The sequence below is a fragment of the Podarcis filfolensis genome (genome assembly GCF_964270895.1).
Source record: "Podarcis filfolensis genome assembly, chromosome: 12".
Classification (NCBI taxonomy): Eukaryota; Metazoa; Chordata; class Lepidosauria; order Squamata; family Lacertidae; genus Podarcis; species Podarcis filfolensis.
The window spans coordinates 52,230,971-52,252,947 of record NC_139614.1 but is presented as its reverse complement, the minus strand read 5'-3'; the positions used below and the strand labels follow the sequence as shown (position 1 = coordinate 52,252,947).

General features: G+C 47.1%; 2 protein-coding genes and 1 long non-coding RNA gene across 52 annotated transcripts in view; 1 reads left to right on the top strand and 2 right to left on the bottom strand.

Annotated features, from left to right (window-relative positions):
• OBSCN (obscurin, cytoskeletal calmodulin and titin-interacting RhoGEF) overlaps window positions 1–11,934 on the top strand; it is a 267,376-nt gene extending 255,442 nt beyond the window's left edge. For all 50 annotated transcript variants that reach the window (XM_083578984.1, XM_083579001.1, XM_083578979.1 and 47 more), the window contains 3 exons: window positions 2,125–2,200; window positions 6,154–6,303; window positions 8,939–11,934. In XM_083578984.1, the coding sequence (XP_083435110.1) occupies window positions 2,125–2,200; window positions 6,154–6,303; window positions 8,939–9,113 (401 nt within the window). In that variant the 3' untranslated portion in view covers window positions 9,114–11,934. The remainder of the gene's footprint in view (window positions 1–2,124; window positions 2,201–6,153; window positions 6,304–8,938) is intronic.
• LOC310746321 lies at window positions 6,839–8,932 on the bottom strand. The gene is made up of 2 exons (XR_014540625.1): window positions 7,654–8,932; window positions 6,839–7,590 (listed from the first exon to the last, which is right to left on the bottom strand). It is a non-coding gene; the product is annotated as an uncharacterized lncRNA (long non-coding RNA).
• An 83-nt stretch (window positions 11,935–12,017) lies between the features above and the next one.
• LOC310746106 (5-beta-cholestane-3-alpha,7-alpha-diol 12-alpha-hydroxylase-like) lies at window positions 12,018–15,672 on the bottom strand. The gene is made up of 2 exons (XM_083579836.1): window positions 12,534–15,672; window positions 12,018–12,393 (listed from the first exon to the last, which is right to left on the bottom strand). Exon 1 carries the CDS (start codon window positions 15,625–15,627, stop codon window positions 14,095–14,097), a length of 1,533 nt encoding a protein of 510 aa, XP_083435962.1. The 5' UTR covers window positions 15,628–15,672; the 3' UTR covers window positions 12,018–12,393; window positions 12,534–14,094.
• Window positions 15,673–21,977: the final 6,305 nt, after the last annotated feature.

Here is a 21,977-nt window from a genome sequence, read left to right as displayed (position 1 = left end):
GACCTAAAGGTGGAGCTCTTCTCCTGATTCAGGACTCAGGGAGTGCTGGGCATGGATTCCCTGACCTCTGCCTGGCTGGGTACGGGGCTTCTATACACCTTTCCTCCCACTGCTCTAATTGAGACTTCTCAGGGATGTTAGATTTGCACCAGATGAGATTATTGTAGTGACTCCTTTCTTTCCGGGGGCAGGGGCTGGTTCACAAAACTCATGGCCTTATCAGTGGCAGACCCTTAGCCCCTACCCTCCAGGGTGGACCCTGGTGTCACAGCAATTAGTCCACCACCCAGAGTCAGACTGGTTACAACTCCATACCTGTTGTAGAGAGGGAGGGCCTAAAAGAATTAGGATGGTAATCTCTACCATCCTAGCTTCCTGCAGACACTCCACTGGCACGCTGTATAAAAGCTGGCATTACCAGATGCTATGAGAGGGGAAGCCTCTTTGGGAAGCAGAGTCTATTCCACCAGAAGCACTGTTTGGGACCCAATCAGTGGCGTAGCGTGGAGGGTGCAGGGGGGGCCGGCCGCACCGGGCGCAGCATCTGGGGTTAAGGCAAATCCACGGGTTAGGGGCCGCAAATCCACGGGTTAGGGGGCGCAAATCCATGGGTTAGGGGGCACAAATCCACGGGTTAGGGGGCGCAAATTACTTGCCTTGCCCCGGGTGCTGACAACCCACGCTACGCCACTGGACCCAATCCCCTCTGGGTGGCATGTGCAGGGTAACCACCTGGTCCTCACCTTCCGGCTTTGAGAGGCATTGCAAGCTAGACACGCCTCAGCCAAGGTCTCCTTTGGAAGCTGAGTGCTTCGACAGGTAGTGAACACCACTTAGGTAAGAGCCCACAGAGACACACCCTACACAGGATTCCCTTCCTCCACTACAGGAGACGCAAATGTTGGAACTTACTGTGATAAGTTCCTTCTCTAAAGGGAGGAAGGGCACCAGGCCCTCCCAAGTGACCGCAGTGCCGGGGGGGCCATCAGACTCAGACAGTTGAGCTTTCCCTGGGAGCATAAAGCACTCACACCAACAATGGTCAGGGATCTCCCCTACCCCGTGTTTTCCCTCCCCTCTTCTCTTACTCTTCAGCCCATACCGGGGTTTTCTTCTCTCCTTCACCTGTGCTACGTTACATGGGTCATTACAGCTTTTGGGGACTGGGCCCCAGGGACTGGCTGACATAGAATGTTATGTTCCCACTGTGGGACCATTGATGTGCTGGGCCTGGGGGTAACCCGAGCAACACGGTCCAGGTCCGGTCCCAAATCCAAGGGTTCCGCGAGGAGTCAGTGCGACAGGGCCAAGGCAGGACATGAGGCAGGAAACCAGGCTAGGTCAGGCACAGGATCACAGGCAGGTTCTGGCATACAGCAATGTTGCTCCCACAACCTGGGGCGGGGTCCGACAGCCTTTTATCTCTGTCGGGGTAGCAGCCGCTCCTGATCCCCCAGCAACTTACCTCCCTGTCTCGCCCAAAGATGAGCACTCCTCCTGCGAGTACTCAGGTCTCTCCTTCTCTCAGACCTTAGTCTCTGCAGCTCAGGAGACGTCGGTGGGTTACTAGACCCAGAGGCTGCCTCAGCCTCTCCTGACCCAACCGGTAGTGGAGCAGCTGTAAGTGATGGCCCAGCTGGAGGCAATGAGGTAATCCCCACATCTGGAACCAGGGCAGGCTTAGGCCCCTGACTCGGCCCAGCTGGTGTTTGTTGCAGGGGAACCTGTGCAGACTGGGACTCTTCAGAATCAGGCCCCAGACTAGGTTCAGATGCCACCTGAGGCAAAGGGTCTGGTGCGGACTGAGATTCCTTTGGCTCTGAGTCCGAGTCCCAGGCCATCACACTGAGTTCTTTTCCCTTAACAGGTTGTGCTCTTTTCTTTTTCTGATAAGTTGTTTATTTTTTGGCTATTGGTTTACTAGCTTATGCACAAATTGAACTAGCGAGGGGATCACCCTGTCCACCAGGTGTACCCTCTCAAAAGTTTGACTTCCTGCCAGTGGAGAGGTGGGTGGCAACAGCCAACACAGGATCCTCTTCCTACAGAGGAGGAGCTTCTCATGGTAAGTACCAACGTTTGCATTTCTAAGGAAGCTTCCCTAATACAAATGTGTCTTCTTAGCTTCAGAACTCCTGGCAGATAAAGGAGCTGTTCCACAGACAGACATCTGGGCTGTTGGAGTAACAGCTTTCATCATGTAAGTCTTTTCAAGTTTTGTTTTCTTGGGTGCGTGGCTGTTTGGGAAAGGGATAATTAACTTAAAAATCCACCAAAGCACAGCAGATCTGGAGAAAACAAGCAAAGGAGGCTTGGAGCAGAAATTCACCAGGATACTGTTACTTCACACAATAATAGGTAAAGGTAAAGGGACCCCTGACCATTAGGTCCAGTCGTGACCGACTCTGGGGTTGTGGTGCTCATCTTGCTTTATTGGCCAAGGGAGCCGGCGTACAGCTTCAGGGTCATGTGGCCAGCATGACAAACCTGCTTCTGGCGAACCAGAGCAGCGCCAGAGCGATACCTATTTATCTACTTGCACTTTGACGTGCTTTCAAACTGCTAGGTTGGCAGGAGCAGGGACCGAGAAACGGGAGCTCACCCCGTCGCGGGGATTCGAACTGCCAACCTTCTGATCGGCAAGTCCTAGGCTCTGTGGTTTAACCCACAGCGCCACCCGCATCCCTATAGGATACTGTTACTTCACACAATAATAGCCACTGTGTAATAATTGCTTTTTGACCTCTGATGGCTTAGAAATGCATAAACATTATTTGTCTCTATTTGCCCCTCCTGCTTCCACTGCTCCTCTACTGTCCTCTTGAGTCAGATCTCTTAACTGATCCCAGACTCATGTATCATTACTAAGGCTGCAATCCAAATCACTCATACAAATGGAGCCGGGCTGGGCCAGTTTGCATGGAGTGGAAGCGTCATTCGACTCCTGCTAGCAGAGTGATATTTGTGTCACTCCGCCAGTGCAAACCTCACCCCTCCATTTACAGAATGTGTGGGTGAAAGCATCCCCATGGGCGTATGCCTGCAGTATCCCCATGGGCAAAGCCCCCAAAGTGGTTTTGCAGACAAGCAACTTTTTGATACCTGTCATGGTGCTGTCAGGTATGGAATGTCCAGAGTGAGGAATTAACTCTTTATTGTCAAAAGTACACTTACAAATAGGGATGTGGGTGGCGCTGTGGGTTAAACCACAAAGCCTCGGACTTGCCGATCAGAAGGTCAGCGGTTTGAATCCCCGTGATGGGGTGAGCTCCTGTTGCTCAGTCCCTGCTCCTGCCAGCCTAGCAGTTCAAAAGCATGTCAAAGTGCAAGTAGGTAAATAGATACTGCTCCAGCAGGAAGGTAAACGGCATTTCCATGCGCTGCTCTGGTTTCGCCAGAAGCGGCTTAGTCATGCTGGCCACATGACCCAGAAGCTGTACACCGGCTCCCTCGGCCAATAAAGCGAGATGAGCGCTGCAACCCCAGAGTCGGTCATGACTGGACCTAATGGTCAGGGGTCCCTTTACCTTTACCTTACACTTACAAATTAGGGAAGGCATGTCCATCAGTCCTACGTCTCTCAGCTACTCCTAGATATGTACCTGAAGAGGCAGTTGCTGCAACTGAGAGCCCACCTTGTCTTATGTATCTCCCCCATCCAAGCTGCATGCAAGCAGGCGAAGACTACGCCTGTGTGTAAGCTCCTGCTGCTCCTGCTCCTGCTGCTCCTGCTGCTCCTGCTCTTTTCTGGTCCTGGGAGACAGTGGAGCAGGAGAGGTGGGGGCAGGAAGAGGAGGTGTGGAAGCCATTGACTCTACAGGATAGGCTTAACCTATCTCCCCCTCCTCCTGCACCTGTTCTTCACTCTCCAGTCCTGCATCTTCTCCTGCCTCTGCATACTTGTCAACTTTTCCCTTTTCTTGCTAGGAATCCTATTCAGAATAAGGGAGTTTCCCTTAAAAAAAGGGAAAATAATAATAATAAAATGTTATATCTACCGTATTTTTTGCTCTATAAGACGCACCAGACCACAAGACGCACCTAGTTTTGGGAGGAGGAAAACAAGAAAAAAAAATATTCTGAATCTCAGAAGCCAGAACAGCAAGAGGGATCACTGGGCAGTGAAAGCAGCAATCCCTCTTGCTGTTCTGGCTTCTGTGATAGCTGCGCAGCCTGCATTCGCTCCCTAAGATGTACACACATTTCCCCTTACTTTTTAGGAGGGAAAAAGTGAGTCTTATAGAGCAAAAAATATTGTATATACTGCCCTCCCCAGCCAAAGCTGGGCTCAGAGCGGCTAACAACATTAAAATGATACAACATTCTAAAATCATTTCATTATAAAATCTATTCAAATCAGATCAATGGCAACCATTGGGCTAGAGTTCTGTGAGGATTGCCAAAGGAGGGGGTCAGGCTGTGCCTTGGCCAAAGGCCTGGTGGAACAGCTCCATCTTGCAGGCCCTGCAGAAAGATGTCAAGTCCTGCAGGGCCCTAGTCTCTTGTGACAGAGCGTTCCACCAGATCGGAGCCACAGCCGAAAAAGCCCTGGCTCTGGTTGAGGCCAGCCTAACCTCTCTGTGGCCCAGAACCTCCAGAATGTTTTTGTTGAAGACCGTAAGGTTCTCTGTGGGACATGCCAGGAGAGGCGGTCCCGTAGGTATGAGGGTCCTAGGCCGTAGAGGGCTTTAAAGGTTAAAACCAGCACCTTAAACCTGATCCTGTACTCCACCGGGAGCCAGTGCAGTTGACAGCTATGTGCCTCTGCCTTTCATCTCCTGGCTGCTACAGCTTTCCCCAGCTCATATATCCCTTCTTCCAAGTCAGTCTCCAAGTCCCCTTCTCTCTGTGCCCAATCATCAGAATCCAGTCACCACTCCTCAGTGTCTCCTGTATTGAGAATTGGCTCAGACTTCCTTTCTCACGCTGAGAGACATCACCTGATGTCAACAACCTTGCTGCTCTTGCTACTTCCTGGCAGCTGGTGGGAACTGAAATCCCAACATCCTGCCAGGCCCTGACAATACCTGAGGTGGGGCAGATGTGCTTATCTAAACCCAATTAGCCATAAGCTCTTCTGGTGCCTTCTTGCTCTTCATAGCTCCCTGCGGAGACTGGAGAGCCTCTTCTGTGAAATGGGAGTGAGAATCAGATGCTTGTAAAAAGTTGGGTGGAGATGAATAAAGATTGAAAAGTGCTTAGCATGATAAAAGAGCTTGGGGTGGTGGCTCCTTTCCTCACCTGCCCTAGAAGCATCATCTAGAGTAGCTGTAGGCAACTGCAAGTTTGTGGGCCAAACTGAAGATCAGCAAACAACCCAAAAAATCGGCTGCGGTGGTGGGCAGCTGCCAGGCAGTCAGGAGCCGGCCGAAGAAGAGAGAAATGGAGAGATAAAGAACAGGAATGGGTAGAAGAGGTACAGGAGTAAGTGAAAGGACCCCAGTGTGTGGCATAAGACAAAGGGGCAGTGGGATAGAGGAAGGAGAGGTGAAAGGAACCCATAAGGCAAGTCAGAAGGAGGCAAGAGCTGGACAGGAAGCAGAGAAAGGGCATGGAGATTTAAGGCTGCATTGAGACAGAAGGAAAAAAGGGAAGAGAGGGAAAGAGACAGACTGGAAAGAGAGAGAGAAGCTGCCACTCCTTGGAATAGGAGGCAGGCTAGTCAAGCCCTGGTTGAGACTGGAGCTAGAAGAGAAGGCAAGTGAGGGGAGGTTGTGGGTTGGCCATGAGAACATGATGGGGTCTGGGATGGCTATGATCCAAGCCCAGGCAGAGTGACAACTCCACTTCCTGGTGGTGGTGGTGGTGGTGGTGGGAGAGAACCAATAGAGGAGGAGGAATGGGAAGCCTTGGAGAAGCCCTTAAAGACTAAGTGGTGAGTGGGCTTGTGGGTGCTTCCACTTTTCCATGCACTCTGCACGGAATTGGACCAAGGAGGAGATCTCTCCCAGAAGAACTTACTTGACGATGGCAGGCGTCATCTGGACTGAGCACAAGTCTAGTTAATAAAGCATCGATGAAAGATATTTAAATCAGTATCTGTGTGCTTCCCTGGATCAATGTTGGAGACTGTGAGGTTTTTCTTATGTGCAGCTTTGCTTCTGTCCAAGGGCAAAAAGAACCATTTTTAATACTCTTCTCCTCTGTCCTCAGGCTGAGCGCTGAATACCCGATCAGCTCTGAGGCTGCCTGTGACTTTGGGAGGCTTGTGAAGAGAGAGAAAATCAAGTTCAACAAATGCTATGCGGGCCTTTCAGGAGGAGCCGTTTCGTTCCTACAAAGCACACTGTCCTCTAACCCATGGTGCGAAGGTCACTCTTTATCTAAGGCAGCCTTTCTCAAGAATTAGTTAATTATTATATAGTGTGCGTGTGTCCCTCCACTGTATCTCACACAAAAAGAGAGCCTTGTTCAAGTGATTTCAGTTTAACTAATGAACCCCCAAAAGCAGTTGTGCTAGGAGATCAGTGTGGTGTAGTGGTTAAGAGTGGTAGTCTCGTAATCTGAGGAACCGGGTTCGCGTCTCCGCTCCTCCACATGCAGCTGCTGGGTGACCTTGGGCCAGTCACACTTCTTTGAAGTCTCTCAGCCCCACTCACCTCACAGAGTGCTTGTTGTGGGGGAGGAAGGGAAAGGAGAATGTTAGCCGCTTTGAGACTCCTGAAGGAGAGTGAAAGGCGGGATATCAAATCCAAACACTACTTCTTCTTCTTCTTCTTCTTCTTCTTCTTCTTCTTCTTTCTTCTTCTTCTTCTTCTTCTTCTTCTTCTTCTTCTTCTTCTTCTTCTTCTTCTTCTTCTTCTTCTTCTTCTTCTGTAATATAGAGGCAAGACACAGGTTATGGGGTAAACTAGGCCTAGTTTATTAACCAATAGCTTAAGCACTTGAGAACATTGGAGCTTGAATCAAGGGTCATCTAGTCCAACTTCCTGCAATGCAAGAATTCTGCCCACAGCCATCCCTGGGGGAGCTTGAACAACCAACCTTCTGGTTAGCAGCCTGAAACACTGATCCACTGTACCACAGGAGCCACTTAGTAATTTTAAAAACTTCCAAACTGCGTAATGGAAATTAGACAGTGTGTGAGTCTACCCTGTGGGAAGTCAAGCTAGCCTTATTCCCAGCAACTTTCCCCCCTGCCACACCCTTAAGGCGAGGAGGGAGGTGTTTGTGATTCATGCCCCCGTCAAGCCACATAACTCAAAGTGATGGTTAGCTTCAAAAGCTCCATCGTCGCTCTGCATTCGTCTCTAGAATCACAGTTCAACAGAAAAAATGCCTCTGCGTTCTCACCATTTGTGCCCACCTCTTTCCTGCGCAACACCTGCTAAGTGACCAAAAGTCGATAAAAGCAATAAACCTCATTATTCAGCGCCCGCCGCTCACTGCTCTAAGGTTGTCATGCAGTACAGAGCAGGCAAAGAAAATCGCCTTCTGCCAGCCCATCACAGAAGAAGACAAAAATTCCTGGTCAATCGCAGATGATATCACCCAGCCAATATCACCCTGAATACAGGGGAGGAAGGACTGGGCGCCACCTCAGCATTGTGGAAAAGGAAGAGAAGGAGAAGGCAGGAAAACCTTTTAGATCTTCCACCCTCTCCTCTGTGCTGGTAATTGCCAGTATGCCCCATTTCCCTCCCCTCTGCAAACACACTCCCACCTGGGCTCCTTTTAGAGCCAGGTGGAAGAGAACAATATTGTGTGTGGTTGGAGTACAGTGGTACCTCGGGTTAAGTATTTAATTCCTTCCAGAGGTTCGTTCTTAACCTGAAACTGTTCTTAACCTGAAGCACCCCTTTAGCTAATGGGGCCTCCTGCTGCTGCCGCGCTGCTGGAGCACGATTTCTGTTCTCATCCTGAAGCAAAGTTCTTAACCCGAGGTACTATTTCTGGGTTAGCGGAGTCTGTAACCTGAAGCGTCTGTAACCTGAAGCATCCGTAACCCGAGATACCATTGTATTGTGAGACTAGGCTACAATGGACCACTCATTCATCCCCTATTTTGGGCAAGCAAAAACCTAGCGTCCCAAAAGAATGGTGGTAGGCACTGGCCTGTTCTCCAGCTACTTGGCTCTGCTGAATTCTGCAGGTAGGTAAGAGCAGACGTCATTTGTCTGTAGCACATCACTAAGTCGGTGCAGTGCACTCACAGGCCAGCACGCTTCCAGTACACCGCAACATCCTTCTGTCCATCCCACTCAACTGGCAGTAGTTTAATGCCTCAGGCAAGAGTCTGCCCCTCCCCAAGATCTACCTGAAATCCTTTTAAACGGAGAAGTGAGAGATTTGATTTCTCTTTCCCCACCCCCTTCCGACTGTGTACTTCTGCTGAGCTGAGGTCGCTCCCCAAGCATGGTGGAATAATCGCTCTAAAACTAAGCAAGAGTTCGATCTCCGGCATGGAATGTGTTGGCCTAGTGTGGGGCACCAAGGAGAGCTTGGCTGTCTGGCTGGTGTACCAACCACCTAGCGCCCCAGCAGTCACCCTGTTAGGCCTGTTGGATGTGGTGGCAGGCTGGGCCTTGGAGTTCCCTAACCTACTGGTTTTGGGGGACTTCAACGTCCATGCTGATGCCACCCCCCTCCTCACGGGCTCTGGACCTGGTGTCTTCCATGGTGACATGGCGATATGAGTTTGTTTTGGGTCTCACACACCAAGCAGGCCACACGCTGGATTTAATTGTTGGTGCGGGTAGAGATGTGATCATGTCCTCACTTGTGGAAATGCCATGGTCTGATCACTACGCTCTGAAAGCCAGGACTGACTTCCTGCCTCCACCCCACTTGGGTGGTGAGCCTATTTGGGCTGACTATATAAAGTATAGAGTCTATCCTTTGACTGCGAGCAGGTGAGAAATGAGCAGAATTAGTTCCCTCCACTTGGAGATAGCAAAACAACTGATCCTAGGACTTGTCATTCTTTTTCTCTACTAAGGAGGCGGCCAACAGCATCTGAATGCCTTCAGTCTCCATGGCTGCAAGAAACAGGTTTGGATGAGAGGCAACAAGCAACAGTTACTTTCTCCACCACTAAACTGAGGAACTTTCTAGCTGAGCGGGAAAGAAAAAGGGCTCTACTCTGTTCCAAGTATGGCGTGATGACCGTGTAGTGAAACACTTTCAGAGAGAATCACTCTCAGACTTCCATCTCCACATGATCCTACTCACACCTAGGAATGTTTTATTATAATTTCTGGCTTCTGGACTGAAAAGGAATGGTCACAAGTAGGTGTGAGTCAAAGGATTGCTGCTCACCTGCATATTTATGTATCCACAGTAATCATAATCTGTATTTTCATGAATGGATACCAAGTCGCGGGTCATGCACATCTCTCATTTATCCGACAATATTGTTTATCTGAAGATGTCATTATGGAGTGGAACAATTGTGGTGGGAGGCAATAATAATGGGTTAGATGAAACATTATGGGAAATTTCCTGTCTCTCCAGAACAGTTCAGTGTTGGAATCTATGACTAACTTCTGGAATCTCCTTCTTTGGTGATTGTGTCCTTGTCAGTTTTGGATGCTCCAATCTGAAAATGTAAGAAAGGCCTTGAAAAATGTTTTCCAAGGGTTCCTAGGAACACAATTTTATAAACTCTCTGAGCTAAGCAGAACCTGGTGCTCAGCAGCTAAAAAAGAGAGAGAATGTTGCAAAACATACAATTGATTTGTCAACAGGAGTCTGTAAAATACGAGCAATCTGTGATCCTTCGATGCAACCAAGAACGTCCTTTGGGGCTTGGAGTAATGTTGGCCAGAATGACTGTCTAGCTAAGAAACTTGTTTTGACAGTTCAGGAAATGGATTTCTTGTTGAATGTTATTATAATCTAAGCTGTAATCAAATCCCCCTCCCATTTTGCTGTGGAAGCCTGACTTCATACTGTGCTGCTTCAAACGTCATTCAAAACCTGTTGTATAGCTGTGGGTTAAACCACAGAAGCCTAGGACTTGCCGATCAGAAGGTCAGCAGTTCGAATCCCCACGACGGGGTGAGCTCCCGTTGCTCGGTTCCAGCTCCTGCCAACCTAGCAGTTCGAAAGCATGTCAAAAGTGCAAGTAGATAAATAGGTACCGCTCCGGCGGGAACGTAAATGGCGTTTCCGTGCGCTGCTCTGGTTCACCAGAAGCAGTTTAGTCATGCTGGCTCCCTCGGCCAATAAAGCGAGATGAGCGCCACAACCCCGGAGTCGGCCACGACTGGACCTAATGGTCAGGGGTCCCTTTACCTTTACCTATAGCTCTCTGTTACAAGCTATCTGTGCTATATTTCAGAGAAACACTATTTCAGTAAAGCAGACCTTTCCAAACATTTCATGTTGTTGACACTTTTTAGATAAGCATCATTTCACGACACAGTTTTACTAGCAAACTGGAGGTTAAACTAACCCCTTTCCAGCCCTAGGAGGAGCGCTGGAAGTCTTCGTGCTACACACCTACACACTGCAGCTGACACACTAACATGTTGCAACACGCAGTTTGGAAAGCTCTGCAGTAATGGAACCATTAGCTTGTTCTCTGTGGTTAATTAACTTCAGATTTGGTGAGGGTGTAGTTAGTCCCTGAATGATAACCTAGCAGAACAAATATGGTGATTGTGACCAGATATGTGAGAGAAATGTGCTAGCCTGCAGGAATAATGGAACCTATCACTGAAACACAGGTGTTAATCTGCTGTGGGCACAATATAATAAGATATGTTAATGCAGATCACCTTGTACTTTTCTAGGGATGCCCAGCAGGTCCGCAGAAGTAATTCTAGCACCCTATTGGCTATGAATCATTGCTTGATGATCCCATTAATTATAAGCAGCTGGAGAGTCAAAGATGTCACATAAGTGCATCATTTTCGCATGCAAAGAGTTTTGTCCATATATAAGAATATTTCATAGTCTTATCTGAGAGTGTATTTGCGGTCTTTTACTGTAGCACAAGTAGTGGGCTGCGTGCAGCCTTGCAGTCCAGGATGACTTCCAAACAAAGACATAAGTTTCTGTTATCTGGCTAAGTTATTCCTTGTTTGGCACAATTGTAATCTCAGTTGCCATCAATATATTCCCCCTTTTGCTGTGTTAGCTAGACTTGATGTGGTATTTCAACCAAATTTATGCACTGCCTTGGAAACCAATTGTTTTCAGCCCGTTTGATTGGCAATCTATCTGCCTTATATTGTTGAAATTTTTGAATATGCCACTGGAACAAAGAAGCTGAATTATTTCTGACCTTTTGATTCCACACGCACATTCAAGAGGCCAAACCTAACTGTCCAGAGGGTCCTTTACCTTTACCAAGGCTGTAAAAATGTAACTGGTTGTGAACCAGACTGATTCTTAACAGTTGTGAGCTGTTAAGTACTAGCAGAAATCCATGGTCTCGGGTGAAAGAACTAGGCCTTAAGATAACAAACGAAGAACTTTTCTTGAGCAAGCCACTTTGCCTTAATGTCTTTAGAGGAACTTTAATCAAGCCAACAAGAACAGACCACTGAGCTTTAAATTCTGAAGTGTTAGTGCAGAGAGTCTGAATGTTGAGAATACACGAAGAAAATTATTTCTGCTGTCAGAAGTTTTCTTCTGTAAAATAACCTACATGCAAGGTGAGCTGACCTAAGAGTTCACAGGGAGGAAAGGTCTTAGCTTGTGAGCTGCCTCCTTTTTTGAAGTTGTCATGGCTTTAATCGGTTTGAAGTTTTAGTTGATCTGTGGAGGTAAACATCATTTGAGGAGGAAGGTATTTTAATGTAGGGTTTGTACTTTTACTCTACTAGCAGCATCTGAACTAACAGCATATTTTCTTATGTATATGATGTGAATGAAGTGACTTACCTTTTTTTCCTATTTGCATGTATTTTGAGCACAACTAAAGATATTTATGAATATTGAGCTGTTTTGTTAAATAAATTATTTTAATAAAGATTTTATGCCAGAGTTGTTGGTGCTGACTATGAGAGATTGAAAAGGTTTCTTAAGATGAAAATTAATGCACACAGTTGAAATAACCAGTTAGCAAATCACGACACAGCTCCTTTTATTACATTTCTAAGCAACCTGCCCAACACAGTTGCTCTAACTTTATTGTTTCCTCATATTCCATTCATTTCCAGTAAGTATTTCTTTTCAGTTTTAAAGGTTTTACATTCGTGTAGAAACAAAGGTACAGACAAACAAAATAACAGCAATCAAAATTACAAAACATAGGAGCAGCACAGAGGTGGTATTTTCCATACAAGTTGAGAGCAGATGATGTGGGGGAAATAAAAGCAGTTAAAAGCATGCATTCTTAATTACGCTTAAGCCTTTACACCTAAGAGTACTCATGACATCAATAGATATTCAAGATACTCAAGATATTGGAGACAGAATCACAGCTTATCCCAGGGACATTGTCTTGCACAGTGGCGTAGCGTGGGGGGTGCAGGGGGGGCGGGCCGCACCGGGCGCAACATCTGGGGTTAGGGCAAATCCATGGGTTAGGGGGCGCAAATTACTTGCCTTGCCCCGGGTGCTGACAACCCACGCTACGCCACTGGTCTTGCACAACAATAAATAAAAGAGATAAAGTTGATTGCAGGTGCAAAGATGAATGTTGACACATACCTGGAACTTGCACCTTGCAAATAATGAGGCAAAGTCCTGTACATGTTATGAAAGGTACCTAGTGTACAAAATAGCTTGTGCCCTTATTTGGTGCAGGCCCATTCCGCTTGCTAATGACAGCTGCAGAGTGAATCTACTGGGAAATGAGTTGCTTGGGATGACAGCAGTTTCCTCTATATTCCTATCTTAGGTCACATCCAGACTTCCTTTTGTGCCGCGTTTCTAGGCTCAGTTCTGCACTCTAAAGCATCGTGTCTGAGCATTTCTCTCTTTTTCTCCCCCCCCCCATGCTTTCCCCACAAAAACCTGCTGCTGAACTGGAGCAAAGGGCAATTCAATTCAGTTCAAGCCTTTCTGAGGGAAAAGGCTGACATTGCATAGTACCATTAAATGGGAAGAAGAACAGTTTAGGACCTAAACGTTTGTGTGGCGGGACGGAGGGAGCAGTAAAGGTTTGTGGGTTTTTTGCTTGTATGCTTGGTCTTTTGGATGAAATCTCCTGTAAGTGTGCTTACTATTCAGGATGTGTGTTGTGTGCTGGGTAGGAAAAAGTGTCCGGGTGAAGCTTTTGAATTCTAAAGTTAGGACATTCCATGGGGTTCATAGTGCACAGAGCAAGGGAGGAACACAGTGCCTAGTTCTACACAGACACACACAGACACACATACACAAACAAACACACACACAAACACACGCCTCTCACTTCAGATTGGGGTTAGAGACAGAGGGCTTATCCACACTTTGTCTTGTCCTGCTGCTTTCCCTGGGGAAAGCCACTCTTTAGTGCTCAATTGGAGCAAACAGCAATTGGGTTTTCTGCAGATTGATGTTTGTTCTGATTTACAGCCAAGGAGTGGGTTTTCCCTGGGAAATAAGTGGAACAATGGGGAAACAATTCAGACCCATGCTTTCTAGGCATGGGACAAATGGAATTGTGTACAAGCCCAAAGACAATGAGATACACCTGGCTTGCCAAAGGCCACCTAGTGAGTTTATAGCTGAGATGAGATTCTAACTGGGGTCCTCAGCTTTCAGCGCTAAGGATTAAAAGTCCTTAACCGGAAGAAGGAGTTGCAGATGAAAGTATCTTAGTGTGAGAATGATCAAGCACCCCACCGCCACCCAATACTACTTTTCTGCTAACCCTTAACTCCACTGCTTTGAAAGCAGCAGCAGGCCTGAGCTTAGTGCCTTAGATAGATAAATGTTAGCACAGAATATTAGATTACATGCTATCAATTCTACCACACTTTAAAAAGCTATAAGGCCCACAGTCTCCACTTCATTCCATAACAATCAGAAAATAAAAGTGTAGGATAAAATGACTTGTTAAAGGATAATGGCTTCTACCAAACATTCTGTGCAAGTGCTACGTTCTCCCATGAGCTTTTACCCACATCCAGAAACATACATTTGATCTCTTTTTAAACTTATTTTGGCCTGAAGATTGACAGGCACATGATACCAGGTTGTTTCCTCTGCCTCCTACCTTCAGTGGCGAAGTCGGTACCTGAACTGAACATCGTGTGTGGGCTGCATCACACCAAACCCATAGCGGTTCTTGATTACGGGAGGGATTTCCTCCTCCACGTTAACCAGCTGCATATCAAAGTATGTCAGCATCAGGAAGGCAAAGAGTTTCACCTCATTGGTAGCAAAGTATCGCCCAGGGCACATGGAAGTCCCTGCCCCCCATGGCATGGTGAAATATTTCACCTTTTCCCCCTTCTTATAGAATTCTTTTTTTCTGCCGTCTAGGCTGAGGAACCGGTCATATTTGAAAACATGGGGATCTGGGTGGATTTCTGGATCCATATGCGCTGCCACAAAGGGAAACAGGGCAACTCTGTCTCCTTTGCGCAGAAGGTATTTTCTCCCATCGTTCATCTTGAGTTCTAGATCCACTAACACAGCCCTGATCAGCATAGGGGCTGCTGCCAGTCTCAGGGTCTCTTCCACAGCACTGTCCAAGATGGGGGTCTTGTCTAACATCTCCTTGGTGACATTAAGCACTAGACCCCCTGCCCTCACTTCCTGGCCAGATTCTCCCACCACTCTGTCCACTTCCTTCCTCACCTCATCCATCGCCTTGGGATTTTTCATCAGGTAGGCAAGAAGCCAGAAGGAAGCTGGTCCAGTATTACCTTGAGCTGCCCACAGGAGCAGAAACAGAAATCTGTCCCTCATGTATTCAGGCATTCCAGACTCAGCCAGTTGCTCTTGCTGGTCAGTTATCCAACCACTGATGTTGCTCCTCTCATATACATCCTTCACAGACATGAGTTTCCAGAACAGTCTCTTCAGAGACTCAGCCTCTTTTCTCTCTCCATGAGACAGTGTGGAAGAAGCAAAACCTGGGAAGAGCTTATCATATTTGCGAAACTCTACAAACACATCTTCAGAGTGAGTTACGTCACACCTCTCAGCATCTTCTTTGTTCTTTTCGCCTTTGCTGGTTGTATTTCCAAACAGGGATAGATAGCCAGCCCTAAAGACCATGTTGTAGCTGAAGTGGAACAACCCATCCTGTTTCCAAGACTTCTCCCCTCCAGTTGAACTCAGGCTATGGTGCATCACTCTGTGCAAGCTGTCCATCATGGCCTGGGTCATCACCACGAGCCCATTGCCCTTGAGGTGCTTCACGCTGGCAGTCTCTATTATCTTATGAGTGCTCATTTCTGGTTGAAAACCAAACACTTGGGCCACAAGTTGTGTTGCATATGCATTGAAATCCAGCTTGGTTCTTGCTTCTTTCACAATAGCTCCATAGGAGAGGGGGTCCATCACAAAAGTGAAATAGTACCCTCCAAGCAGTACCGTGAAGATATCCCCATGCTTCTTCTGCATCCTTTGCAAGAAGGCAACGCCGTCCTTTCGGTAGCACAGTGCATGTCCAAGCCACGGAATGAGGCCTTTATCTAAAGGGGGCTCTTTGGCTCTCCTCTGGCGGAACGCCCCCACCAGATAGAGCCCCCCCAATATGCATGCCAGGACGGCACATAGGACCATCACCCAGAAAGCCATCTCTCGGAGCTCTGTGACACAAAAGCACAAGCCAGCTCTTGCAGAAAAAACATGTGGTTATAAGTTGCTCCACTTATCATGCATCTAGGTGGAGCCAATAAACAGAGCAAGCAGAATGAGGGAGGGAGGGAGGGAGGGAGGGAGGGAGGGAGTGATACCAGGAGGAAAGTTCTAGGGCAGGGGTAGGCAACCTAAGGCCCAGGGGCCGGATGTGGCCCAATAGTCTTCTCAATCCGGCCTGCGGATGGTCCAGGAATCAGCGTGTTTTCACATGAGTAGAATGTGTCCTTTTATTTAAAATGCATTTCTGGGTTATTTGTTGGGCCTGCCTGGTGTTTTTACACGAGCAGAATGTGAGCTTTTATTTAAAATGCATCTCTGGGTTATTTCTGGGGCATAGGAATTTGTTCATCCCCCCCCCCAAAAAAAATAATATTCTGGCCCACCACATGGTCTGAGGGACAGTGGACTGGCCCACGGCTGAAAAAGGTTGCTGACCCCTGTACTAGGGGGAATTTCTGCCATCAATTCCACCATGAATAAAATGGTTGTGCACTGGTGTGCTGGTTCAGGGAAATGTAATAGGTGGCAACAGAAGGGTTGAAGCACTAATAGTTACCTGTTTGGTGTGGGGGTGGGAACAGGGACACATGAGCTTAAGTAAGCACTATACCTTTAAACCAAGGGGCGCGGGTGGCACTGTGGGTTAAACCACAGAGCCTAGGACTTGCTGATCAGAAGGTCGGCGGTTCAAATCCCCGCGACGGGGTGAGCTCCCATTGCTCGGGAGAGAATGGAAGCAAAGTCCAATCGTGCTGGTGCTACAGCCTGTCAACCATAAATTTTACTAGCTTTATTGCAGAGACAGAGGTCTTACTGTGTGGTCTTTCTTGCACATTATCCAGGAATGTGATATGCGTGCACACAATGATAAACACATGCAAGATGATAGCTCAGTTGGTTGCTGCTAATGCCAAGGTTGCAGGTATGGTCCCCATAAGGTAAAGCTGCATATTCCTGCACTGCAGGGAGTTGGACTAGATGATCTTTAGGACCTCTTCCAACCCTATTATTCTATGATGTAGACATTTTGATATCCAGTCTTCCCAGGTTACTGGCACAGGTCCATGTGATAAATGTCAGGTCATCTCCCTCATCCACTATTGAAACATCAATGAGTGAAACCTTATTTTAGTGGTACCTCTGGTTACATACTTAATTCGTTCTGGAGGTCTGTTCTTAATCTGAAACTGTTCTTAACCTGAAGCACCACTTTAGCTAATGGGGCCTCTTGCTGCTGCCGCGCCGCCAGACCACAATTTCTGTTCTCATCCTGAAGCAAAGTTCTTAACCCGAGGTATTATTTCTGGGTTATCGGAGTTTGTAACCTGAAGCGTATGTAACCCAAGGTACCACTGTAATGGAATCATCTTCCCCACAGGGCTGTTCGGTCATACCTCAGGATAAATATGCTTCAGGATAAGTATTTTCGGGTTGTGCTCTGCGGTGCTCCGGAAGTAACGGAGCACGTTACTTCCAGGTTTCGCCGCTCATGCATGCACAGACGGTCAAACTGACGACAAGCGCATGCGCGAAAGCAACAAAACGCGACCTGTGCAGATGCGCATTGGTGTCTTACGTTCTGTTCAGGATGTGAACAGGGCTCCGGAACGGATCCCGTTCGCATCCTGAGGTACCACTGTACTTTCCCTGATCCCTGTGACATCCACATTCCTACTGTCAGTATATTAGTAGCCGACGTGTTGCTTGTTGTTGTTCAGTGTTCTGTTTTGCAACACAGGGGATTTTCTTTGGTGTACAAAGAAGTATGCTTGACATCTTCATTATATAGTTTTCACTGGATGCTGAATATGCACCTCTATACCCTGGCCTTTGACACCCTTGATATCAGTGTACTGGAAGAAGCAAAGATCACCAGTGTTGAAGCAATGATTCTTCAACATCAACTTCATTGGACTGGTCATGTTGTGCGGATGCCTGATCATCATCTTCCAAAGCAACAACTCTATTCCGAACTTAAAAATGGAAAGCGTAGTGCTGGTGGTCAGCAAAAGAGGTTTAAAGACCGTCTCAAGGCAAATCTAAGAAAATGTAGTATAAACACTGACAACTGGGAAACACTGACCTGTGAGTGCTCCATTTAGAGAACAAAGGTGTCAGGGGCTTTGAAGACACTCAAACTCAGGACGCAAGGGAGAAACATACTAGGAGGAAGGCATGCCTTGCAAATCTGCACCGTTATCCGCTCCCGCCCAGAAACCAATGTACTCACTGTGGAAGGACATGTGGATCCAGAATTGGCCTCCACAGTCACTTAAGGGCTCATTGTTAAAACCATGTTTATGGAAGACAATCTTACTCGGCTACGAGTGATCGCCAAAGAAGAATATATCTTAAAACACTCCATCACATTCTCTTGACGGTTTTATTTGTTTGTTTGTTTAAATTTATATTCACTTTGATTGTAAAGAGCAAACCTCAAAACAATAAAATTAGTAAAATTAATTAGTTAATCCGTGAAAACAATTACAATCTATAAAACACGATTAACAAAACAACTAAAAAGTAAGCTAAACAGCACAGTTATGGCAAAAGTCCTATTACAGGGTTCATAATCTATAAAACAATATTGTCAACATAAACAAAACAGCAACCAAAAAATAAACTAAGCACTGTTGAATTCATACACCCCCACCCCACTCCCATGACTCATAATCTTTCACTCTATTTAGTTCACATAAAGACACATACGGGACGCGGGTGGCGCTGTGGGTTAAACCACAGAGCCTAGGACTTGCCGATCAGAAGGTCAGCGGTTCGAATCCCCGCGACGGGGTGAGCTCCCGTTTCTCGGTCCCTGCTCCTGCCAGTTTGAAAGCACGTCAAAGTGCAAGTAGATAAATAGGTACCGCTCCGGCGGGAAGGTAAACGGTGTTTCCATGCGCTGCTGTGCTTCTCCAGAAGTGGCTTAGTCTTGCTGGCTGCATGACCCGGAAGCTGTACACTGGAAGCTGGACCTAATGGTCAGGGGTCCCCTTTAAAGACACATACACACTGCAGCAGCAGTTCCCTTCTGGTTTCTTGGATGGGCAACACAGGTGAAACCACCCGCCCCATGATGACAGACAAAGTCTCTCTCCCCTCACAGTTCTTCCACTGGAAACAACTCCTCTATGAAGGCTCCTAGGGCCATAGGGTAGGGCAAGGCAGGTGGGAAAAGCCATTGGCTGGTGGCCAGTACAATGGGTCCAGAGCTGGTTTCATTAGAAGCAATCACACCACTGCCTCTTTCAATGCAGCAGGGACCCTTTGCCAATGATGCATTAACAGCCTTCCTCTGCTATATTTAATAAGCCAGGATGGACAAGGGTCGAGGTCAGGCAAAACCTTGTCCACATCAGGTGATTGCATACTGATCCCACAAAACATCCTCAAGAGGTCCTTCCCCAACAATGGGAGTCAGTAACCTCCGGGCTGTCTGAGATAACTCCACCATCCAGCTTCTGGAGTGCCAGGGACTGGCAGGATGCTGGCAAGTATGGACCAGGGGGAGGGGGACTGGAGTCCGACTTGGGAGAGATGAGCAGTGGTTTGTGAGGACCTGTACTAGCCAGGAGGCAAGAATCAGAGGCAGGTGAAGATTCAGAGCTGGAGGAAGAGGCAGGGCAGGCAAGTGAAGGGCCGGGTGCTTCCCCAACCTCTCCTGTACCACTGACTCCAAGAACCAGGAGACAACTGAAGCAGGAAGAGCAGGGGCAGCTCCCATGATAGCGTAGCCTCTGGCTACATGCATGCAGCCCATTGGGAGAAGGTGAAGAAACTGGAGGAAGGGGAGGGGTCCCATGTTGCAGACCTGGGAATAGGTGCCTGGATGCCTGATTGGTGGGCATGGGTCATCAGAGCTGCAGAAGTGACTTTTGAGGCGTTCCCAAAGTAAAGGAAGGATTGGACTCTGATTAATAAGAATACACACAGAGGCTTGAACCAGCAAGACTCTGGGAAGGGTGCGTATAATAATCTCTGCCCCTCTACCCCTCGGCCCAGGTCGTTTTATTCACAAAAGAACTTTTTACAGAGTGTTCGTAAGAACCAATCAGATTTCTTCTGAGCATTTCAACAAACCCACGTGGGGACAAAGTTAAACTACCAAAACTAATTAAGAACGGGGTAAACAAAGAACAGAACTACGAAGGAGTACATCTGGTAACCCTGATAAACAAGCAATATACATGATAAGAAGGATGGCCAGGAAGACAGCGATCATTATCACCTTTATGTGAGATCTGTTTCTTGGCTTTAAGATTAACATACTGGGATTAACATATCAGAAAGGCTACTTCAAAGAAGCTTGCCCACTATCTTTATGGCCCAGGAGCCTGCCTAGCGAAGCAACTGGGCCTTGTACGGACTGGTGTAGAAAGAGAAATGGGCAGTAGAGGAAATGGCCAGAGATGCAGAGGGTTGTGGGATTTGGTCAGAAATTATTGTCAATGGATCAAACCCAGTCAACACAATGCATTCTTCGTGGACACAATGGCTTGATGCATCTTTTATAATTCCTCATAGTAATCCCACCTGACCCCACACTCTAGATATTTGCACTCCTACAACTTTGACAATAAGGACTTAATTCTCAGCTGTGTGCATTCCTTGACTAGGAACAGCCCTTGTAAAATGAGCCTTTTCTGCTGCCCGCACTGATCAGCACATTCCTACCAATTCTCACCAACGTTCGGTTGGCTTCAGGGCAAAACTTATGCCACCTCCTCTCCAGCTTTCATCCACCTTGTTTCGTAGCCTGGAACTCTTCAGAGAGCCAAGAAGTTGCTCGGACTCAATGGCCTGTTTCATCTCACTGTTCTACAGGGAGAACAAGGTCTCCACTGGAAAGTCCCCCAGAGCATTCAAGAACACATCAGGGTTCATCAGTTTCTGAGCACAGGTCATCTGATTTGGCCCATCACCTTTACAGGGAGAAACTGTATGCTATTCTACAGGATACCAAACAAGTGTCAACTCGTCTCTTGTTTATGTGGGTGCATCACGAGAACTTCAAAGCACGGCAAGACGAAAGGACTGTGGGAAGCTAATATCAATGGTGCAATAAAAGGATTAAGAAGAAGAAAAACACTGATCTGAGAGAAGATCTTACCCAAGAAAATATAATCTCAGGAAGAAATTAATATTAGCTAGGGTGTGCAACTAACCTAGGAAAACGCTGAAACTAGGGGTAGTGGAGCAATTTAGGTTGGTACAGTGGTTCCTCTACAGTGGTACCTCAGGTTAAGTACTTAATTCGTTCCGGAGGTCCGTATTTAACCTGAAACTGTTCTTAACCTAAGGTACCACTTTAGCTAATGGGGCCTCCTGCTGCTGCCACGCCGCAGGAGCACAATTTCTGTTCTCATCCTGAAGCAAAGTTCTTAACCTGAAGCACTATTTCTTAGTGTACTTAGGTTCACCTCCAGTTACGTATTCTTTGGGATACGTACGCGGCAAACCCAGAAGTATTTTTCCGGGTTTTGCCCCACGTGCATAAGCACTCTACACACCGTGCGCATGCGCAGAAGAGCTAAACCACACCACGCGAATGTGCAGAAGCAGCACCTCCAGTTGCGAATCCCTTGGGATCCGACCGGAGCTCCAGAACGGATCCCGTTCGCAAGTGGAGGTACCACTGTAATTTGTACTGCAAACTGAAATGTGGTTATACTTCAAGATTCTATGAATTTTGGACTACACTTCCCCAACTTAACAAGTTGTAAAAAAATGCTAATTACGGGGGGGGCAGGCAAATTTCATGGCTAACAAGCAGCAGATATCATTATCACAATTACTATCATCATTACTACAACAATTACTAAAGCAACTAGAGGTTGATTTTAACTATCTTGTTTATGTGTGTGAGTGCTGAAAATTTCAAGGCGTGACTAATGCAAAAGCAACAGCAGTCAGATTAATATCAGGGCTGCAATATGAGTTAATGATAACCGTGAGAAGTTGTGAGGCATCACCAGCTTCAAGAGGATCCGAAGTCTCTTGCAACACAAAATAACAATCCTTAGAAACACATTATTATGGATTTCTGATTACGGGTTTCTAAGCTAATGAAATTCCAAAAGGAGAACCAGTTTTGCAGTTTCTACTCCCTCCCCAAAGCTGGATAAGGGAGGTAAACACCTGTTTCCCTCCTATTGTGCCCTCTTCTTGATCATTTGTGCAAAATCAATGCTCCCTGCAATAAATTGTCAAAATAGCTGCATTTAAAAGAGGCAGGTTTAACTAAAAGCATCCATGTATAGTGATGGGACCACATGGCACTTGGAAAA

Bases quoted from the DNA above. Each gene is read 5' to 3' on its own strand.
- LOC310746106 (XM_083579836.1), bottom strand. From the start codon at position 15,627: ATGGCTTTCTGGGTGATGGTCCTATGTGCCGTCCTGGCATGCATATTG.